Genomic DNA, 17,411 nt, shown 5'->3' with positions numbered 1-17,411 from the left:
CGGGTGACTCGAGCATTTTTTTTATGTGGAACGCAGGGTCCCGAGCTTTTTTTTTTTTTCTTGGTTCATGTGTTTTTTTCTCTCTCTCTCTGTCCCCCTTCCCCTTCCTGCCAGACCAAAAATTTTCAAATGACGCACGCTGCGTCGCAGCGGAGAGGAGCCAAAAGCTGGGGCTGGGTCGAACACGATTTGATGCTCGTTCGAGTAACAAGCACCATCGAGTACGCTAATGCTCGAACGAGCATCAAGCTTGCCAAAGTACATTCGCTCAACTCTAGTCCTTACCCTCTCTTCCCTTCACAAAACCTGTCTGTTCGTCCATTATTAATTTGGGGATAATTTTACAAATTCGACGTGCTAGTAGTTTAGCCCAAATCTTCACATCTAGATTCAATAAAGAGACTGGTCTGTAATTGTTGCATTAAGTAGGGTCTTTACCCTTTTTATGTATTAGGGTAATATGCGCTTCTTGTGATTGATTAGGAAATGTGGCGCCCTTCAGGATCGCATCTAAGGTAAGCATAAGATGAGGTAATATTGTCTGCTGTAGGGTCTTGTAGTAGCATATTGTCAGACCATCAGGTCCCGGACTCTTGTCGCTGGGGGAGTTATAACTTCGATAAGTGTCATCTTGGCTAACAGGTGTTAGCAATTTTGTAGATTCCTCCGGACTTAGTGAGGGAAGAGTCAGTTTTTTTTAGAAACTTATCCATTTTTTTATATTTATTTTCTGAAGCTGATTGTGTCATTTCCTCATCAAGATTATAGAATTTAGTATAATGGGTTTGAAAAGCTGCCGCTATACCCTGTGTGGATGTAATTTTTTCCCGTTTCTTTCCTAATTTCTTTTATATGAGTTTTTTCTCTCGCCTTTTTTATGAGTGAGGACATTAATTTTCCCCGCTTATCACCATGCGCATAGATCTTATGTTTATATATCATGTGCGATCTGGCAAACTTCTTATCTAACAAGCACTTTAGTTGGTCTCTGAGGGAGTTGAGTTCAGGTTGGACCTTTTCTAATGTTGAGAGCCTTCTCTTCTGTTCCAGGGATGCTATCTTTGTTATTATATTATCAATTTCCCTCTGTTTTTGTTTCTTGAGTTTGGAACCTATAGAAATAAAAAGGCCTCTCACGTACATTTTATGTGTTTCCCAGATGATAGGGAAATTCATATTGTCTCGAGTTGATTTTAAAAAATTCTGATAAGCCTTTATTTACCTCCTGTCGGGACTCCTCCCCCCTCAGTACAGACTCGTTCAAGCTCCACCTTCACTTACCCAGAGTGTTTGGTAGAATATTCAATCCGGTATGTACCGGGGCATGGTCAGATATTGTGATATTATCAATTTGTGTTTGTAGTACTGCATTTAGTAATTTTATTGATATGACAATGTAGTCTAGTCTCTGATATGAAGCGTGGACCTGTGAGTAAAAGGTATAATTCTTTTTCGTTGGGTATTTATACCACCATGAGTCAATTAAATTCAACCCCTGTAGGGCTAAGTGAATCCTTTTTAGGGTTCTCTGCGAGACCTGGGACCTACCCTGTGAAGAATCCAAAAGTAACATTAAAGTCGCCACCTAATATTATATGTCCCACAGCAACGGATTTAGTTTGGTATTTGTTAGGAGCATATATATTCCCTAGAGTATAGTGTATTCAATGTATTGTGCCTCTAATAAAAATGTACCAGCCCTCTGAGTCTGCGCATTGCTGTTCAATATGAAAAGGGAAGCCCAAAATTTCTCATTTTTGACCAGAAATTTTCTTTAGTGCCATCTTTATGTCCTGGTTTCTGAAGCTGTAAATCATAGGGTTAAATAAAGGAGTAAATACTGTGTGCAATAAGGAAAGAATCTTATTAATAAGCAATGTGTGTCCTTTAGATGGGATCATGTATTTAGCTGTTAAGGTCCCATAAAATGTCCCCACAACAATAAGATGAGAACTGCAGGTTGAGAAAGATTTTTTTTTGCCGGTTGTTGTTGGTATCCTGAATATGGCAAGGAAGATATACACATAGGTTCCAACAATAAAGCCAAAAGGGCAAATAAATATTGGTAGAGAGAACAGAAATACTTCCAGTTCTACAAAAGATGTATCTGAGCAAGATAGCTTCTGTAGAGGAAAAAGCTCGCAGTAGATATGATCAATGATATTATCATGGCAAAAATTAAAGTTAGATATAGGTAAGACAATAGTAAAATTAAGAGTAAGACCCAGCAGCCATGGCCATATTGAAAGATAGATTCGACACTTCAGATCCATGATACTAGAGTATCTTAGAGGGTTGCAGATGGCCAAGTATCGATCATAGGACATCACTGGAAGCAAAAAGCATTCAGTAACAGTTGTACCACTGAAGAAATATAACTGTGTGATACAGCCAAGATAAGTCATCTTTTGCCCTCCTAGAAGAATAGCACCGAGCATGTTGGGAAGAGTATTTGTCACAATCACTAGATCCGAAAAAGAAAGATGACAAAGGAAGTAATACATGGGGGACTGGAGCTGTACATTGGTGGAAACTAGGATGATGAGCAAAAAGTTTCCCATAACTGTAAAAAGAAAGATAATCAAAAAAAGAATGAAGAACACAATACGGAAGCTGTGAAGGTTTCCAAAACCCATTAGAATGAATTCCATCACTCTTGTTTGGTTCTCCATCTGATCTGCAAAATAGAAGCAACCACATACTAGCTTAAGCAAGTTAAAAGAAAACACTGTTCTGTAGCATTATCTGTACATGTTCCAAAATTACAGTTGCAAGAACAGTTAAGTGGACCTTTTGGAAATACCTAGATTTCTTCTTTGATTACTAATAAAATGCAGGATGTTTGTTATCTAAGTTACGACTATAGACAAACACAATCTAACTAAATTAATAAAATATATAGTTGTGTTGTTCAAGTCTGTTATTGAGCACATTGAGTAAATATTCACATTATAGGAAAAAGGTAAGTGAATCTCTATGTTAATGGCTTTTCCAAGAGCTGATGAAAAGGTGTTTCAATTAAGAAGATGAGATTGGAAGTGTGGGTTTCCAAGGTGCTTTGCCCATTAAATAAAAACAAACAAAGCCTGGACACTGACAAATCTGATCTTTTCAGGAAAGATAGGTTAGTATGAACAATGCCTTGGTGATAACAAGTTTTTATAAACATAAAACAGGGAATAGAAGGAAACTAATCCTAACCTAACATATGAAAAACCCTACCTTTAAGTGGGCAATTGCTCTGATGAGGGAGGCCCCACGTCGGGAACCAAGGGCAGCTCTGGCTTTTCTTAGATGGTAACAGGCAATAGTGTCAAACATAAGATGACACTAAAACATATAACCAGTAGTACAAGGAACAAGATGTCATACAGCTCAGATATTTACCATCACCAGACAGACTAAACTTTACTGAGGCACTGTTCAGAACCAGGAACCACCAACTGGACCAGAAACTCCTTCAGACAGAGACAAACAGAAAACAGGCAGGAGTATAACTAACGTTCTCTAAGAAGAAGCAAAAATAAATATACACAAAATAGTGGTGATTGACTGGGCTGCGCCACACATCAGCCAAACAATCTGCCTATACACATACAGTGAAGTGCTCCTGTCAGTGCCCAGCACCAAAATAACAGTGAGCATGTGCTGACGAGCCGGTGAAGTGGGCTCATGCTGTAACATCATCCTGGTCCCATTTCTAAATTGCTGTTGGTGTACCATAACAATTAAGTTTTGTAATTCAACATGTCCTATAGGGGGTGCATCAGGTGGCCCCCATACATATTAGAGGTCCACCAGTCCTGCCGCATCCGACGTTAATCCAACACCCAACAGTCAGCTAAATTAAAGAGCTGCAGCACTCTCTTCATTGTTTAACAGGCGCAAGTCCCTACATTTTGTAGCAGCTGTGCCTGATACTGCATCTGAGTCCTATTTGTTTGCATGTGACTACGCTGCAGAAAATTGCAATACCAAACATAGTCCGTACAAAATATATAAACCTGTACTGTAAATCTGATGGTAGAAATGCCTGAAGTTGAAGCCCGACTGATGTGATATTGATGGTCTATCCTATCAATATCAAAGTCCCAGAAGAACTCTTTAGTGGCTAGGCTAACTAATGAACAGTGCTGCAAATATATTATATTCCGATTGGGACCTAAACATTGTGATCATAATCCAGCTCTATTATACAGATACACTATACTGGAGGCAATAGTACCATGTGGCATCTTCTGCACATCACCACAATGGATTTTTATAAATGTAGTACTATCTAAGACATCCTAACATATGCTTCAGAATATATACGGTAGTAGTCAAAAACTAGACTAGATCAAGATCGATAAGTGCAGCAGCCAAAACACACTACTAGGGGATATACTATAACTAACAAAATCAAACTAGTTGATATCTGGAAATATGGCAGGTCCACCATGCTGATGAGGTACAGTACAGAGGAATCACAAACTATTGGCATTATCAAATAATCCAGGTCAAACAGAAAGCAGGCAATGAGAAGATAACCTCTATGACCAGTAGCAGCAGCAATCCATAATAGGACCAAATATGGTGCCCTCTTTTCTGGTCTTTCTAGACAGCTTTACAGGACTCATTCACACAGGCGTACTTGTGCTCCTTATTACACATGTGTTTTTAAGGTCGCTTTCACACTGGCAATAAAAACATGTAATTTTCTTGAGATACAACAGCGCTACAAATCGCATGTATGTGAAGCCCAAGCTTTCCAATGAGCTCTTTCACATTAGTGATGTTTTATAGGCTGCTACATTGCAAGACAAAAATTATGGCATGCCCTATTCAGCCGCAATTTCCTATGTTTTGTAGCCCATATTTTCCTACGGAGCCTTCGCATTCCGGGGGAAAAAAATCACATACGCAGGTTTTTAAATACCAACAGATGCCCAATGATAGTCTATGGGCATATTGAACTGTGGATCATCCGCAATTCAATTATGCCCGTGGACATGAGGCCTTAAAACAAGTTCTTAAGTGTCAATAAATTCCCCTGAAATATGCCCTATTATACTGGGGGCATCTGGAGGGTAAGAGGGAGTTCACACCCCAGCAGTACTCCTGTTGTTATAACAAGCATCTAAAGGCTGCCAGGAGGGGGTGCTGCTGCACTTACATGGGTTATTGTTTGATGCTGGGCTCCAGTTCCATAGTGCAGCAGTGTGATTGGCTTTTAAAGGATTTTGCTGTTGCTAAATGCAGATTGAAAATATCTAGAGAGTAATTAAATATTCCCACTGTACTCAAAAGGAAAACATCATTGCTCGTTAAGCAATTGATGAAATTAACATTGTATAATGTAAATATTTTACATAATGTAAGGCCAAAAATGCTTTGTGGCAGAATGTAGGAAGATCTAAGAACAGTACAGTATATCTATGGGTTGTCCGGGACTTTGCCATTGATGAGCTATCCTCAGGATAAATCATGAGTAGTTGTTCGGCAGTTTATGGACTGTGAACACAAGGTAGAAGAATAAAGTGGTGAATGTATCCACTTTCCCCAACTAACAGTATATTTTGCATAATTCCCTTGCATACTAGCTAATGTGCCCTCCAACCTGCAAGTGCTGCTAACATAGGCGGTAAGCTCAGATATCACAGGAATCTAGAGGTCTTCCAAAATTTTGCAGTCAAAGCCTTTGCTGCTACTAAGACATGGGGGACTATAGCCTTATCAATAGGGGCTAAGGGTTGATTCACACGAGCGTGTTTATGTGCGTGCAGTATTTTGCTTTGTTTACTTGACTGTTACTGAGAGATGTAATCTTAACTCATTCTCTACTTTATCTGCAGCTGCTAAACTTATAAAGTGCCCCCTAATATAAGCTTCATGAACACACTATATTGTGGATGGCTGTATTTCAGGTGTGTAGTTGTTAGGGAATAATTAAAGAGTAATGAGGATGTTTTGGTCAAGTATTTAGAGGAATGTAAAAAGTAATTGTTCAGTATCCAAGGAATTGTAGGAGGGTTATTATATATTTTAGAGATGATTAGAGAGATTGGCGTATGATCAGACCAAGTAATCATACCAATTTTAGAAGATACTACACGTTGAAACAGGTTATCAGTGTGGAACATGTCTACACAAGTGTAGGTATTGTGGGTGCGTGAAAAAAGGTGTAATCTTTTTCAATAAGGTGTTACAACCTCCATACATCAAGAACAATTTTTTTGTGTCAATTTATATAAATCAGTGAGTTTATCTGTCAAACTAGAAGTAGACAAGTCTACAGATGGCCACATAGCCCTGTTAAAATCTCCTGAAATCAGGATCTTATAATGGTTGTTTTTTGTTTTTTGTTTTTTTTTCAGTACAATCAAATTTAGTTTGTTTCTGTTTAGGGCATAAATGACTCCTATACTATATATGAGATACTCTGGCCTACCACTGAGGCCAGTAGCTTCTATCTCTCTATCTGATCTAGACTAAACCTTGCTTGAATGCTTGAGATGGGGTACGATCCCATAATGTATGATGGATATGATTGTAATTCCAATTGAATGCTTGGGATGGGGTACGTTCCCATAACAGATTGATTTGAGTGCTTGCTGGATTAGTGTGAACTACTTAGTGGGGGATTCCTGGTCTAAGACTATCAGACACAGGAACTTTCCTTAGTGGAGGATTCCTGGTCTGAGACTATCACAAATCGAAGAGGGAATCAAAGGACATATAACAGCTATAGCTGAAGGAGTAATGTAGTATGTCAGTGCACGCCTCTCCTGATGCTGGACTCCAAGGATCAAAAATAGGGCAATTCCAAAGAAGTAAAAGACAAGGCAGCACTTAGGAACCAATCTTCTTACCTGTAGTTAGTCATAAAAGGATCTTTTATTGTAGTCCAATCTTACATGCAACGTTTCGACCAAATAACATCCATGGTCTTTCTCAAGCATATATATACCACACATTACATCGTCTCCAATATATAGTGCTCATCTAAATTACAAACACATTCATCAATAAAATTACTTACAGGTGTTCCTCCAAGGTCCGCTGTGTGCCGTTCCAATAAAGGGTTAAATAAAGGCATAATTTAACTGCGCCGTCCTCCTAAGCCTCATAGGCAAGCGCCCTTCACTAATGGTCACATGACCTCCACGGGACGTCCCCATGTACGTCACCGTGCTCAGCAGTGCATCAAGGGAAACTGTAAAGACCAATCAGCTGACCCGCACCCATGACGGCGGCATGCGTCCTTACGTCGATTACCTAGCCTCATCTCCACCATTGTTTCCCATAAGTGAAGTGAATAAGGAAACAGCCCGTATGTCACATGACTCCGGGCCGCTACGGAAACCTACATATAGCAAAAAGGATAGGTTCTCGTACTGGAACCTAACCTAGGCAAAGCTAGCTGTAAATGAAATCAAAATCACACAAATATTGAATTAATGGACCCCATTGTATAGGTATCTGTATTTATTGTGTATTTGGAAATATATAACTCATCAAAAATTTGTACAGTATGTTTGCACATATTTGACATATTGCAGTTGAAAATGTGAAAATTTGTACAATATGTGGCCAAAAAACATTGTCAGAATTACTTGGATATTTAAAACCTTTACAGAGTTATTCTATGTTAAAGTGCCATGTCAGATTTCCAAAATTTGGCCTGGTCATTAAGGCGCAAACAGGCTTGGTCACTAAGGGTTTAAAGAGTCGGCGTTTCTTTTTTGTTGTTGCTATTTAAGCAGTCAGCTTGAGAACCTTCAAGCTAAACACTATTTATTAACCGGATGAAGATCACATTGTTTTATGTATTTTGAAATTTAAGTCCTTTTACGTTGAGGGAGATTATATGGAAGATCATTTCTAGAGTTTATCTAAACACATTGAAACACCTTGAAACCAGCTACCAATATGTGTTTACAGAATCTTCTGTAGAAGCGCAATTCAAAAACTGATAGTAACATGAATTAACATCCTACAAAAAAAAAACATATGTTTGAGTATGCGATGACTCTTTACTGATGATGCAAAGGGGGGTTAAGAAGTTAAGTACATCTAACCAAAATCTATGCCTCTTCTGGGCTACAATGTACGCAGCATATAAGGTATCCTGGTAAGGATACTAAAAAAAACCATCAAAAAAGATGCACAAAATTTAACCATGATAAATGATGTTGTAAGGTAAGAAATAGTTATGCATGCCCTTCAACTCACACAAATGGGAGAAAGTGTATGGCCACTAAATGTTGTAATTTACATTTTTAGGTGGTTGATTTTGTCACCCATTTATCTTCCAGACTCATATCTTTCTTTCCTCTAGGTGAATTTAGAATAGTAGTGAGTCCCCAGTCCTAGAGAAGCTTGGCAGGAGAATCAAAAATTATTTTCTCCTCTCTCGTTACCACTAATTTCACAGGAAACCCCCATTAGTAGGGACTATCGTTGGCACATAGAATTTTCTTGGCAGTCGCAAATTTGCTATGTCTCGCCAAAGTGGCCACAGATAGATGTGTAAACATGGAAATGTCTTTTAATGTCTGGTAGGTTTTGTACATTCCTAGCCGCTAACATCAGTTTATCTATAAAATGGTAGAAAAGTAAACAGGCCATAACATCTCTTGGAGTTGATGCAGACAGAGATTAAAGGAGATGTCCCGAGGCAGCAAGTGGGTCTATACACTTCTGTATGGCCATAATAATGCACTTTGTAATGTACATTGTGCATTAATTATGAGCCATACAGAAGTTATAAAAAGTTTTATACTTACCTGCTCCGTTGCTAGCGTCCTCGTCTCCATGGAGCCGACTAATTTTTGGCCTCCGATGGCCAAATTAGCCGCGCTTGCGCAGTCCGGGTCTTCAGCAGTCTTCTATGGAGCCGCTCGTGCCAGAGAGCGGCTCCGTGTAGCTCCGCCCCGTCACGTGCCGATTCCAGCCAATCAGGAGGCTGGAATCGGCAGTGGACCGCACAGAAGAGCTGCGGTCCACGAAGGTAGAAGATCCCGGCGGCCATCTTCAGCAGGTGAGTATGAAGACGCCGGACCGCCGGGATTCAGGTAAGCGCTGTGCGGGTGGTTTTTTTAACCCCTGCATCGGGGTTGTCTCGCGCCGAACGGGGGGGGGGGTTAAAAAAAAAAAAAACCCGTTTCGGCGCGGGACATCTCCTTTAAGGTTTTGGTATTTGGTCATTTTGAGGTGTATCTGGAAGGAACAAAGAAATCTGAAAGAAATTTTGCAAGCTGCTCTGCTTTAATGGTATGCTGCGGAATCTCACTTTCTTAAGGGGCATTTACACAGAGATAATTGCTCAAAAATCGCTCAAACGACAGTTTGAGTGACAATTTTGAGCGATCTTCGTTGCATAACTCTTAAGTAGCTAATTAGCTACTTATAGAGTTAAATGCAGGCGGGGATAACTCCGATAACAGCAGCTGTTTTGTATATGCAAACAGCTGCTTTGTTCTCAGAGCTCTCAGCTGGTATCCCGCTGAGCTGATAGAGCTGAGAACAGCAGGAGCTGCTTTGTTCTCAGAGCTGTTGCGGAGAGCTCCGTGTGGGATACCAGCTGAAAGATTGCTACCAGCTGGTATCCTGCGGAGAACTTAGCGTGCGGCACTCATAAGAGTCATCGCTGATTCTAGCCTGCTAAAACTTTGTAGCGCTCTTTTGTCGGGATTTCTTTTGGAGGGGGGGCTTGAAATATAATCCCTACCCTGAAAATAAGCCCTAACAGCCACTGTAAAGTCCGATGCACATCTGCTATTCATCTCCGGCAGACTTCCTTGTAGTTTTCAGCAAGTGCTTCCTGGCTTGGAGGTTCAATATCCTCGCCTCCAGGAAGTGCTGGCTGTTATTGACTCTCTAGTGCCACCACTCAGCCAATCAGAGCTGCCGCTCGATGAACTAATCACAGCTATTCGATGCGACAAAACATCGCAAATTGCTGCATTATTCAGCAATGCACAATATTTTTGCTTGCAATGTAGCAGGCTACAAAACATTGCTAATGTGAAGGAACCCATTGGAAACCATATGCTTCACATACATGAGATTTGTAGCACTGTTGCATTGCGAGAAAATCATGAGATTTTGTCGCCCATGTGAAACCAGCCTAATAAAACATTTTTGACTCATTTTTACCTTTTTTTTAGTCCCCATAGAGGACTTGAACTTGCAGTCATTTGATCGCTCCTGCAGTTTAATGTAATACTATAGTATTACATTCTATCATAATCTGACTGACAGTCTATGAAGCCCCACCACAGGCATGGCTTCGTAGGCAATCAGCAATGGCAGATCTGGGAGCCTTCAAAAGGCCCCCGGGTACTATGGTAACTGATTATCACCCTTCAATCTCATCACAGGAGGGGCCGTTCAGGGCATTTAAATGCCGCTGTCCGAATTGACTGCAGAACTTAAAGTGTTAACAGCTGCGATCAGCGTGAGTACTGATTGAGGCTGATCTTGGCGGGTGTCAGCTGTCAAAGACAGCCAACATCTGCTTTGCATGGAGTTCAAATCCTACTTCCTCTAAACTCCAAACCTCCACGATGTAGCTGTGCAAGTGGTTGTCTGAGATAAATCTGATCTTATCCACGCAGTCCTTTCCTTTCACAAGGTCACAAAATGTAGTTCATTGAATCAGATAGGCTTCACAAGTGTTGTCACCTGATCCTTCTGAAGGAAGCTCTGGTAGTTCACCTTCACACCATCCTGCAACGCTGCTGGAGCTCACAGTGCAGATAGTAGGACCCAAACCTGCGAGAAATGCAAGTGCTTCTGCTAACTCAATTCTCCATGGAATATGCACCAAGATAGAACATGCTGTGCTTTTTTTCATACAAAAAATAGATGTCAATGGCCCAATAGAAATCAATGGGCTCAGAGGCGTAACTTTAAGCTCCTGGGCCCCAATGCAAACCTGTAACAGGGCACCCAACTATAATGCTTTATTCATAGTACTGGGCTCCCTATATGGAGAAGAGAGGCCTTATGGGCCCCCTAAGGCTCCTGGGCCCAGGTGCAACCGCATCCCCTGCATCCTCTATAGTTACGCCCCTGAATGGGCTATAAACATTGCACAATGACCATACACCCATGTGAGAGAGCCCTCATTCAGCAGAACTTGCATCAGTATGACCACTCTCTGTCCTCCTCCTTCACACCAGTGCTTGAGGAATTTCTTAAAACTATGTTGCTGGCGTTGAGAGCATCATTACCGAAAGACATTAAAGGGGTTGTCCCGCGGCAGCAAGTGGGTCTATACACTTCTATATGGCCATAATAATGCACTTTGTAATGTACATTGTGCATTAATTATGAGCCATACAGAAGTTATCAAAAGTTTTATACTTACCTGCTCCGTTGCTGGCGTCCTCGTTCCCATGGTGCCGACTAATTTTCGGCCTCCGATGGCCAATTAGCCGCGCTTGCGCAGTCCGGGTCTTCTTCTGTTCTTCAATGGGGCCGCTCGTGCAGAATGCCGGCTCCGTGTAGCTCCGCCCCGTCATGTGTCGATTCCAGCCAATCAGGAGGCTGGAATCGGCAATGGACCGCACAGAAGAGCTGCGGTCCACGGAGGGAGCAGACCTCGGCGGCCATCTTCAGCAGGTGAGTATGAAGACGCCGGACCGCCGGGATTCAGGTAAGCACTCTCTGGTTTGTTTTTTTAACCCCTGCATCGGGGTTGTCTCGCGCCGAACAGGGGGGGGGGGGGGGGGGGTAGGGGTTAAAAAAAAAAAACGTTTCGGCGCGGGACAACCCCTTTAAGGCTGCTTTTAAAAACATATAAGCAGAGTTTACAGCACTGGGAGACCGTACTTCTCACATTGAATCAAAAATGGCAGAATTCGCAACAGCTCACAATAAAATAGTGGATATAAATAATCCCTAGAGGAAGCGGTAGGGGCACCAAAATTGAAAATGGAAGATTGGTCCCACTGTAAAAGCCCATTTAAACACAACGATTATCACTCAAAATTCGCTCAAAAGCCATCTTTTGATTGATAACCGTTGCGTCTAAATGCACGGCCATCGTGAATTTTGTAGCACCATGTATGACTTTGAAGCAAAACAAGGCTTAAATTATTTTTAAAAATTCAAGGTAGTAAAAGTTTAAAAATAAAAAACACTCTTTTGCCATATTTAGAATTAAAAAAAAATCATACCAAAAAAATCAAAACATATTTGCTATCACTGCATCTATAATAGTCCGATTTATCAAAGTAATGCATTATTTATACACAATCTTAGAATTACACAATTTTGGTCACCCCATCAAGAAAAAATTTAATAAAAAGTGGTGAAGAAGTTGTATGCATGCCAAAATGGTAGAAATAACAGTACGTCGCGCTAAAAATGAGCTATCATGAAACTATGTTGACTGAAGAATAAAAAAGTTATGCCTGTCAGAAGATGGCAGCAGAAAAAAAAAAAATATATACACTACCGTTCAAAAGTTTGGGGTCACATTGAAATGTCCTTATTTTTGAAGGAAAAGCACTGTACTTTTCAATGAAGATAACTTTAAACTAGTCCTAACTTTAAACAAATGCACTCTATACATTGCTAATGTGGTAAATGACTATTCTAGCTGCAAATGCCTGGTTTTTTGTGCAAAATCTACAAAGGTGAATAGAGGCCCATTTCCAGCAACTATCACTCCAGTGTTCTAATGGTACAATGTGTTTGCTCATTGGCTCAGAAGGCTAATTGATGATTAGAAAACCCTTGTGCAATCATGTTCACACATCTGAAAACAGTCTAGCTCGTTACAGAAGCTACAAAACTGACCTCCCTGTGAGCAGATTGAGTTTCTGGAGCATCACATTTGTGGGGTCAATTAAACGCTCAAAATGGCCAGAAAAAGAGAACTTTCATCTGAAACTCGACAGTCTATTCTTGTTCTTAGAAATGAAGGCTATTCCATGCGAGAAATTGCTAAGAAATTGAAGATTTTCTACAACGGTTTGTACTACTCCCTTCAGAGGACAGCACAAACAGGCTCTAACCAGAGTAGAAAAAGAAGTGGGAGGCCGCGTTGCACAACTAAGCAAGAAGATAAGCACATTATAGTCTCTAGTTTGAGAAACAGACGCCTCACAGGTACCCAACTGGCATCTTCATTAAATAGTACCCGCAAAACACCAGTGTCAACATCTACAGTGAAGAGGCGGCTGCGGGATTTTGGGCTTCAGGGCAGAGTGGCAAAGAAAAAGCCATATCTGAGACTGGCCAATAAAAGAAAAAGATTAAGATGGGCAAAAGAACACAGACATTGGACAGAGGAAGACTGGAAAAAAGTGTTGTGGACGGATGAATCCAAGTTTGAGGTGTTTGGATCACAAAGAAGAACGTTTGTGAGACGCAGAACAAATGAAAAGATGCTGGAAGAATGCCTGACGCCATCTGTTAAGCATGGTGGAGGTAATGTGATGGTCTGGGGTTGCTTTGGTGCTAGTAAGGTGGGAGATTTGTACAGGGTAAAAGGGATTCTGAATAAGGAAGGCTATCACTCCATTTTGCAACGCCATGCCATACCCAGTGGACAGCGCTTGATTGCAACCAATTTCATCCTACAACAGGACAATGACCCTAAACACACCTCCAAATTGTGCAAGAACTATTTACAGCAGAAGCAGGCAGCTGGTATTCTATCGGTAATGGAGTGGCCAGCGCAGTCACCAGATCTGAACCCCATTGAGCTGTTGTGGGAGCAGCTTGACCGTATGGTACGCCAGGAGTGCCCATCCAACCAATCCAACTTGTGGGAGATGCTTCTAGAAGCGTGGGGTGCAATTTCACAAGCTTACCTCAACAAATTAACAGCTAGAATGTCAAAGGTGTGCAATGCTGGAATTGCTGCAAAAGGAGGATTCTTTGACGAAAGCAAAGTTTGATGTAAAAACAATGTTATTTCAAATACAAATCATTATTTCTAACCTTGTCAATGTCTTGGCTCTATTTTCTATTCATTTCACAACGCATGGTGGTGAATAAGTGTGACTTTTCATGGAAAACACAAAATTGTTTGGGTGACCCCAAACTTTTGAACGGTAGTGTATATATATATATTCCAATATTGTATATTTTAAAAGGAGTACAGCAAAAAAAAACTATAAATTTAATATATTCATAATCGTACTGAGTACTGACACATAGAAGAAAGCTATCATATCATTTGTGCTGCAGTGTGTACTCCATAGGAACAAGACTTCCCTCAAAGATGTTGGAATTGCGTTTTTTTTTCTTCATTTCACCGCACTTAGAATATTTTAACGTTTTTCAGTACATTATATGGTACATTACATAATACCACTGAAAAATACAACTCAAACAAATATGTTGATGGATGAATAAAAAGAGTTGTGATTTTTTTAAAGTGGGGGAAAAAAATGAAAATGAAAAAAAAAAGTAAAAAGGGCCGCCTCCTCAATGGATTAAGTTGCCGTTTCTGGCTGAACATTATGAGGCCCCTCTTCCCTCTTTTATAATGAATCCTATTGTAATATCTACCTCAATAAAGTTTTACTATTTTATTATACATTCATGTTAGGGGTTCTCTATCATGTGACATCATGGCCCCAACTGCCCCTGGTTACCATGGGAACACAATCACTGCCCCTTTGTACTTTGAGGGTTGTACAGGAGAGGAGGAACAGGCTGTGGCACCTTATAGAGTTCGTCTAGATAGATTCCTTGCAAGTGGGTTTTATTTACTGACTGCTATTAGGATCCATTTGAATTACCAGCAGCAGCGGTCTACAGCGGTCAGGGCATGCTGGGAGTTGTAGTTGTATGACAACTTGAGATCCTTTGGTTGGAGGCAAAGTCAGACGTTATTTCTACATGTAGAGCTTCTTACATAGACCAATGAGCTAACGATATTTGACCACTAAGGGACTAGTATATAGATGGAAGGAAGAGAAGATGGATGGGCGGGTGGGTTGCTTTACCTCTTCTTGACAGCCATACGGCTATATACTTACTAACTCTATATGCCCTATGCAGTTAGGGCGTATAAAGATATGCACAGCATGGGCTGTATATACAGTGGCTGTGGATCCTAGACTGCTGCCTATGAGGCAGGTATGCGCTGACCGACGCGATCTGAGATAACAGCAATGGCGGCTGTTAATCCGTTAACCTTTTCAATCCACTGTCTGATGTCTGAAGACATTCTGATTGAAGGCTGTACAGCTTTGATGTCGGAAGACGTCTGGCAGGGTATTCTTACTGTATATTACAGGCCGCTCTGTTGTTGGGGGCATCTCCAGCATGTCCCCTACCACAGTACTGGCTCTAGCCAGCAGATGGTGCCATTGTATAATGCCTGAAAGAGAAAGACCCCTAGGAAACCGTGAATCCAAAATTGGATTGCAAAGGGTTAAATACAGCTATCAGTTCTGACAGTGACGTTTAAATGTCTTGGTCCATTCAGATTTAGTCCGGCTTCACATCAGTGTAAACGCAATTGCACATGCCTTAGTACAACATATTTGCGCTAAAATCGATGCTTTTTTGCATGCCTATCGGCGTATTTTAGTGTACTTTTTCTGCCCTATGAGATGTTGTATTGAGTGCAGGACACAGACGCGCGGATTGGAATGGCTAATTCATCTAGTGCGCTCCTGATGTGTTCATTTTCTAGCACAATTACGCAGTGTTTCACGCATCTCCTTACGTGTTGTGCGTGCATTTGCACACCCTTATTAACTTCTCTGGGGACTTTTTGGCGTAGAAAGATAGAGCATGTTCCATCTTTTTTTGCAGAGCCAAAATGTGCATGCAAAATGCGCAGATGTGAACAAACCCATTTAAATCAATGCGGTCTATTCTGTGCGTATGGATACACAGAGAATAGACCCCATACGTTTGTGTAAAGCCAACTTTAAATATCCAGAATGGTCCCGCCATGATAAGATTGCAGGGGTGCCTCATAGGTGTCGTGGGCCTTCTGAAGCCTCCGGTGCTGCCATGACTGTTTGCCTGTTAAGACATGTGGCACATCTTTAATAGAACACCTGTAAAAATACACTATAATGCATCACAAGGTATATCCCCTGTTGGGACTAAAAATAACCTCAATACAGACTTTTTAATTATTATAAAAATATTAAAAGTTTTTTTTAAAACCTTTTTTACCAGTTGTTGCATCCAAAAATGTATCAAATGTAAAAATTGGTATTGCTACATCTATAAAGGTCCAACTTATTAAAATATGACATTATTCGTTCTGCATGGTGAACGCCGTTAGAAACCAAACATGCAATGCCAGAATTACACTTTTTGGTCATCCCATCTCCAAGAAAAAAAAGGAATAAAAAGTGGAAAGAAATCAAAAACCCCAAAGTGGTTCCAATAAAAACTACAGGATACCCCACAACAAACGAGCCCACGCACATCTGCATTGACGGAAAAATAAAAAAGTTCTATTAGCTGAAAAAACTATATAAATTTGGTATGACTGTATCAAGCTGAACACAGAATAAAGATAATTGCATCATGAACGTTAAATGATACCAATGAAATATACAACTAGTAGATATGTCACTGGAAAAACCCAAAAGTTATGATGTTTGTAAGTGGGAATACCAGAGCTGCTGAATGTTTCCAATATGTCTTCTCTTCCCAAGGAGAGATAACACATATCATAAACTGTCACATTTCTTAGCTCAGTGGTCTGACAAGTGTCAGTGTTCAGTGACAAAGGGACTCCCCGCAGGGAGTAAAGAATCCCCTGCCACAGCTGTGACAGCTGTGGCAGAGGATTGCAATGTTCTCCCATTGCTTTGAATGGGACCCGCGCTTCGGCAGTCCCATTGAAAGCAATGTGCTGCCGGCAAGCCCTGCAGGAATTTTCGGGGGAAGGGCTTTAAATATAAGTCGTTCCCTGAAAATAATCCCTAGAATGTGTTAAAAATAAAAAAAATATATACTCACCTTTCATCAGCTGCCACGGCTCAGGCGCGTCAAACATGTCTTCTCCCTGCACTGCTCTGAATCTATTTCAGCAGGTGGGGATTTCATTAAAGGGGTTGTCCGGCCATAAACATCATATCTCATTACTTCTGTTTGCACATTTCTATGCACTTTGTAATGTACATTGTGCATTGAAAATGTTGCAAACAGAAGTTATTCACTTACCTTTAGTAGTGCCCCCCCCCCTGTATTGACCCTCGGTCGTCCGTGGTTACGACAAGAAATCGTCTGTATTTCTTGTCGGGCCGGCAGCAGCTCTCGTCGGCGCTGGAACGCACCTCTTCCCTTCCGCGCATGCGCATTCCTTCGTTCTTCCGCCGGGACCGCGCTCTTTACCTAATCATCGCAGGGGACGCGCGCCGCCGGTTGGCGCATGCGCAGTACACTCACTTCCTGGTTTCATATACCAGAGCGGAGTGAGTGACTGCCTG

General features: G+C 41.1%; 1 protein-coding gene across 1 annotated transcript; it reads right to left on the bottom strand.

The window, feature by feature from the left end:
- Positions 1-1,751: 1,751 nt before the first annotated feature.
- LOC136587386 (olfactory receptor 11L1-like) lies at positions 1,752-16,978 on the bottom strand. The gene is made up of 2 exons (XM_066585959.1): positions 16,942-16,978; positions 1,752-2,677 (listed from the first exon to the last, which is right to left on the bottom strand). The coding sequence occupies exons 1-2, from the start codon at positions 16,976-16,978 to the stop codon at positions 1,752-1,754; spliced, it is 963 nt and encodes a 320-aa protein (XP_066442056.1).
- Positions 16,979-17,411: the final 433 nt, after the last annotated feature.

Source organism: Eleutherodactylus coqui, chromosome 13 (genome assembly GCF_035609145.1).
Source record: "Eleutherodactylus coqui strain aEleCoq1 chromosome 13, aEleCoq1.hap1, whole genome shotgun sequence".
In the NCBI taxonomy this organism is placed as follows: Eukaryota; Metazoa; Chordata; class Amphibia; order Anura; family Eleutherodactylidae; genus Eleutherodactylus; species Eleutherodactylus coqui.
This window is presented reverse-complemented; position numbering and strand designations above follow the sequence as displayed.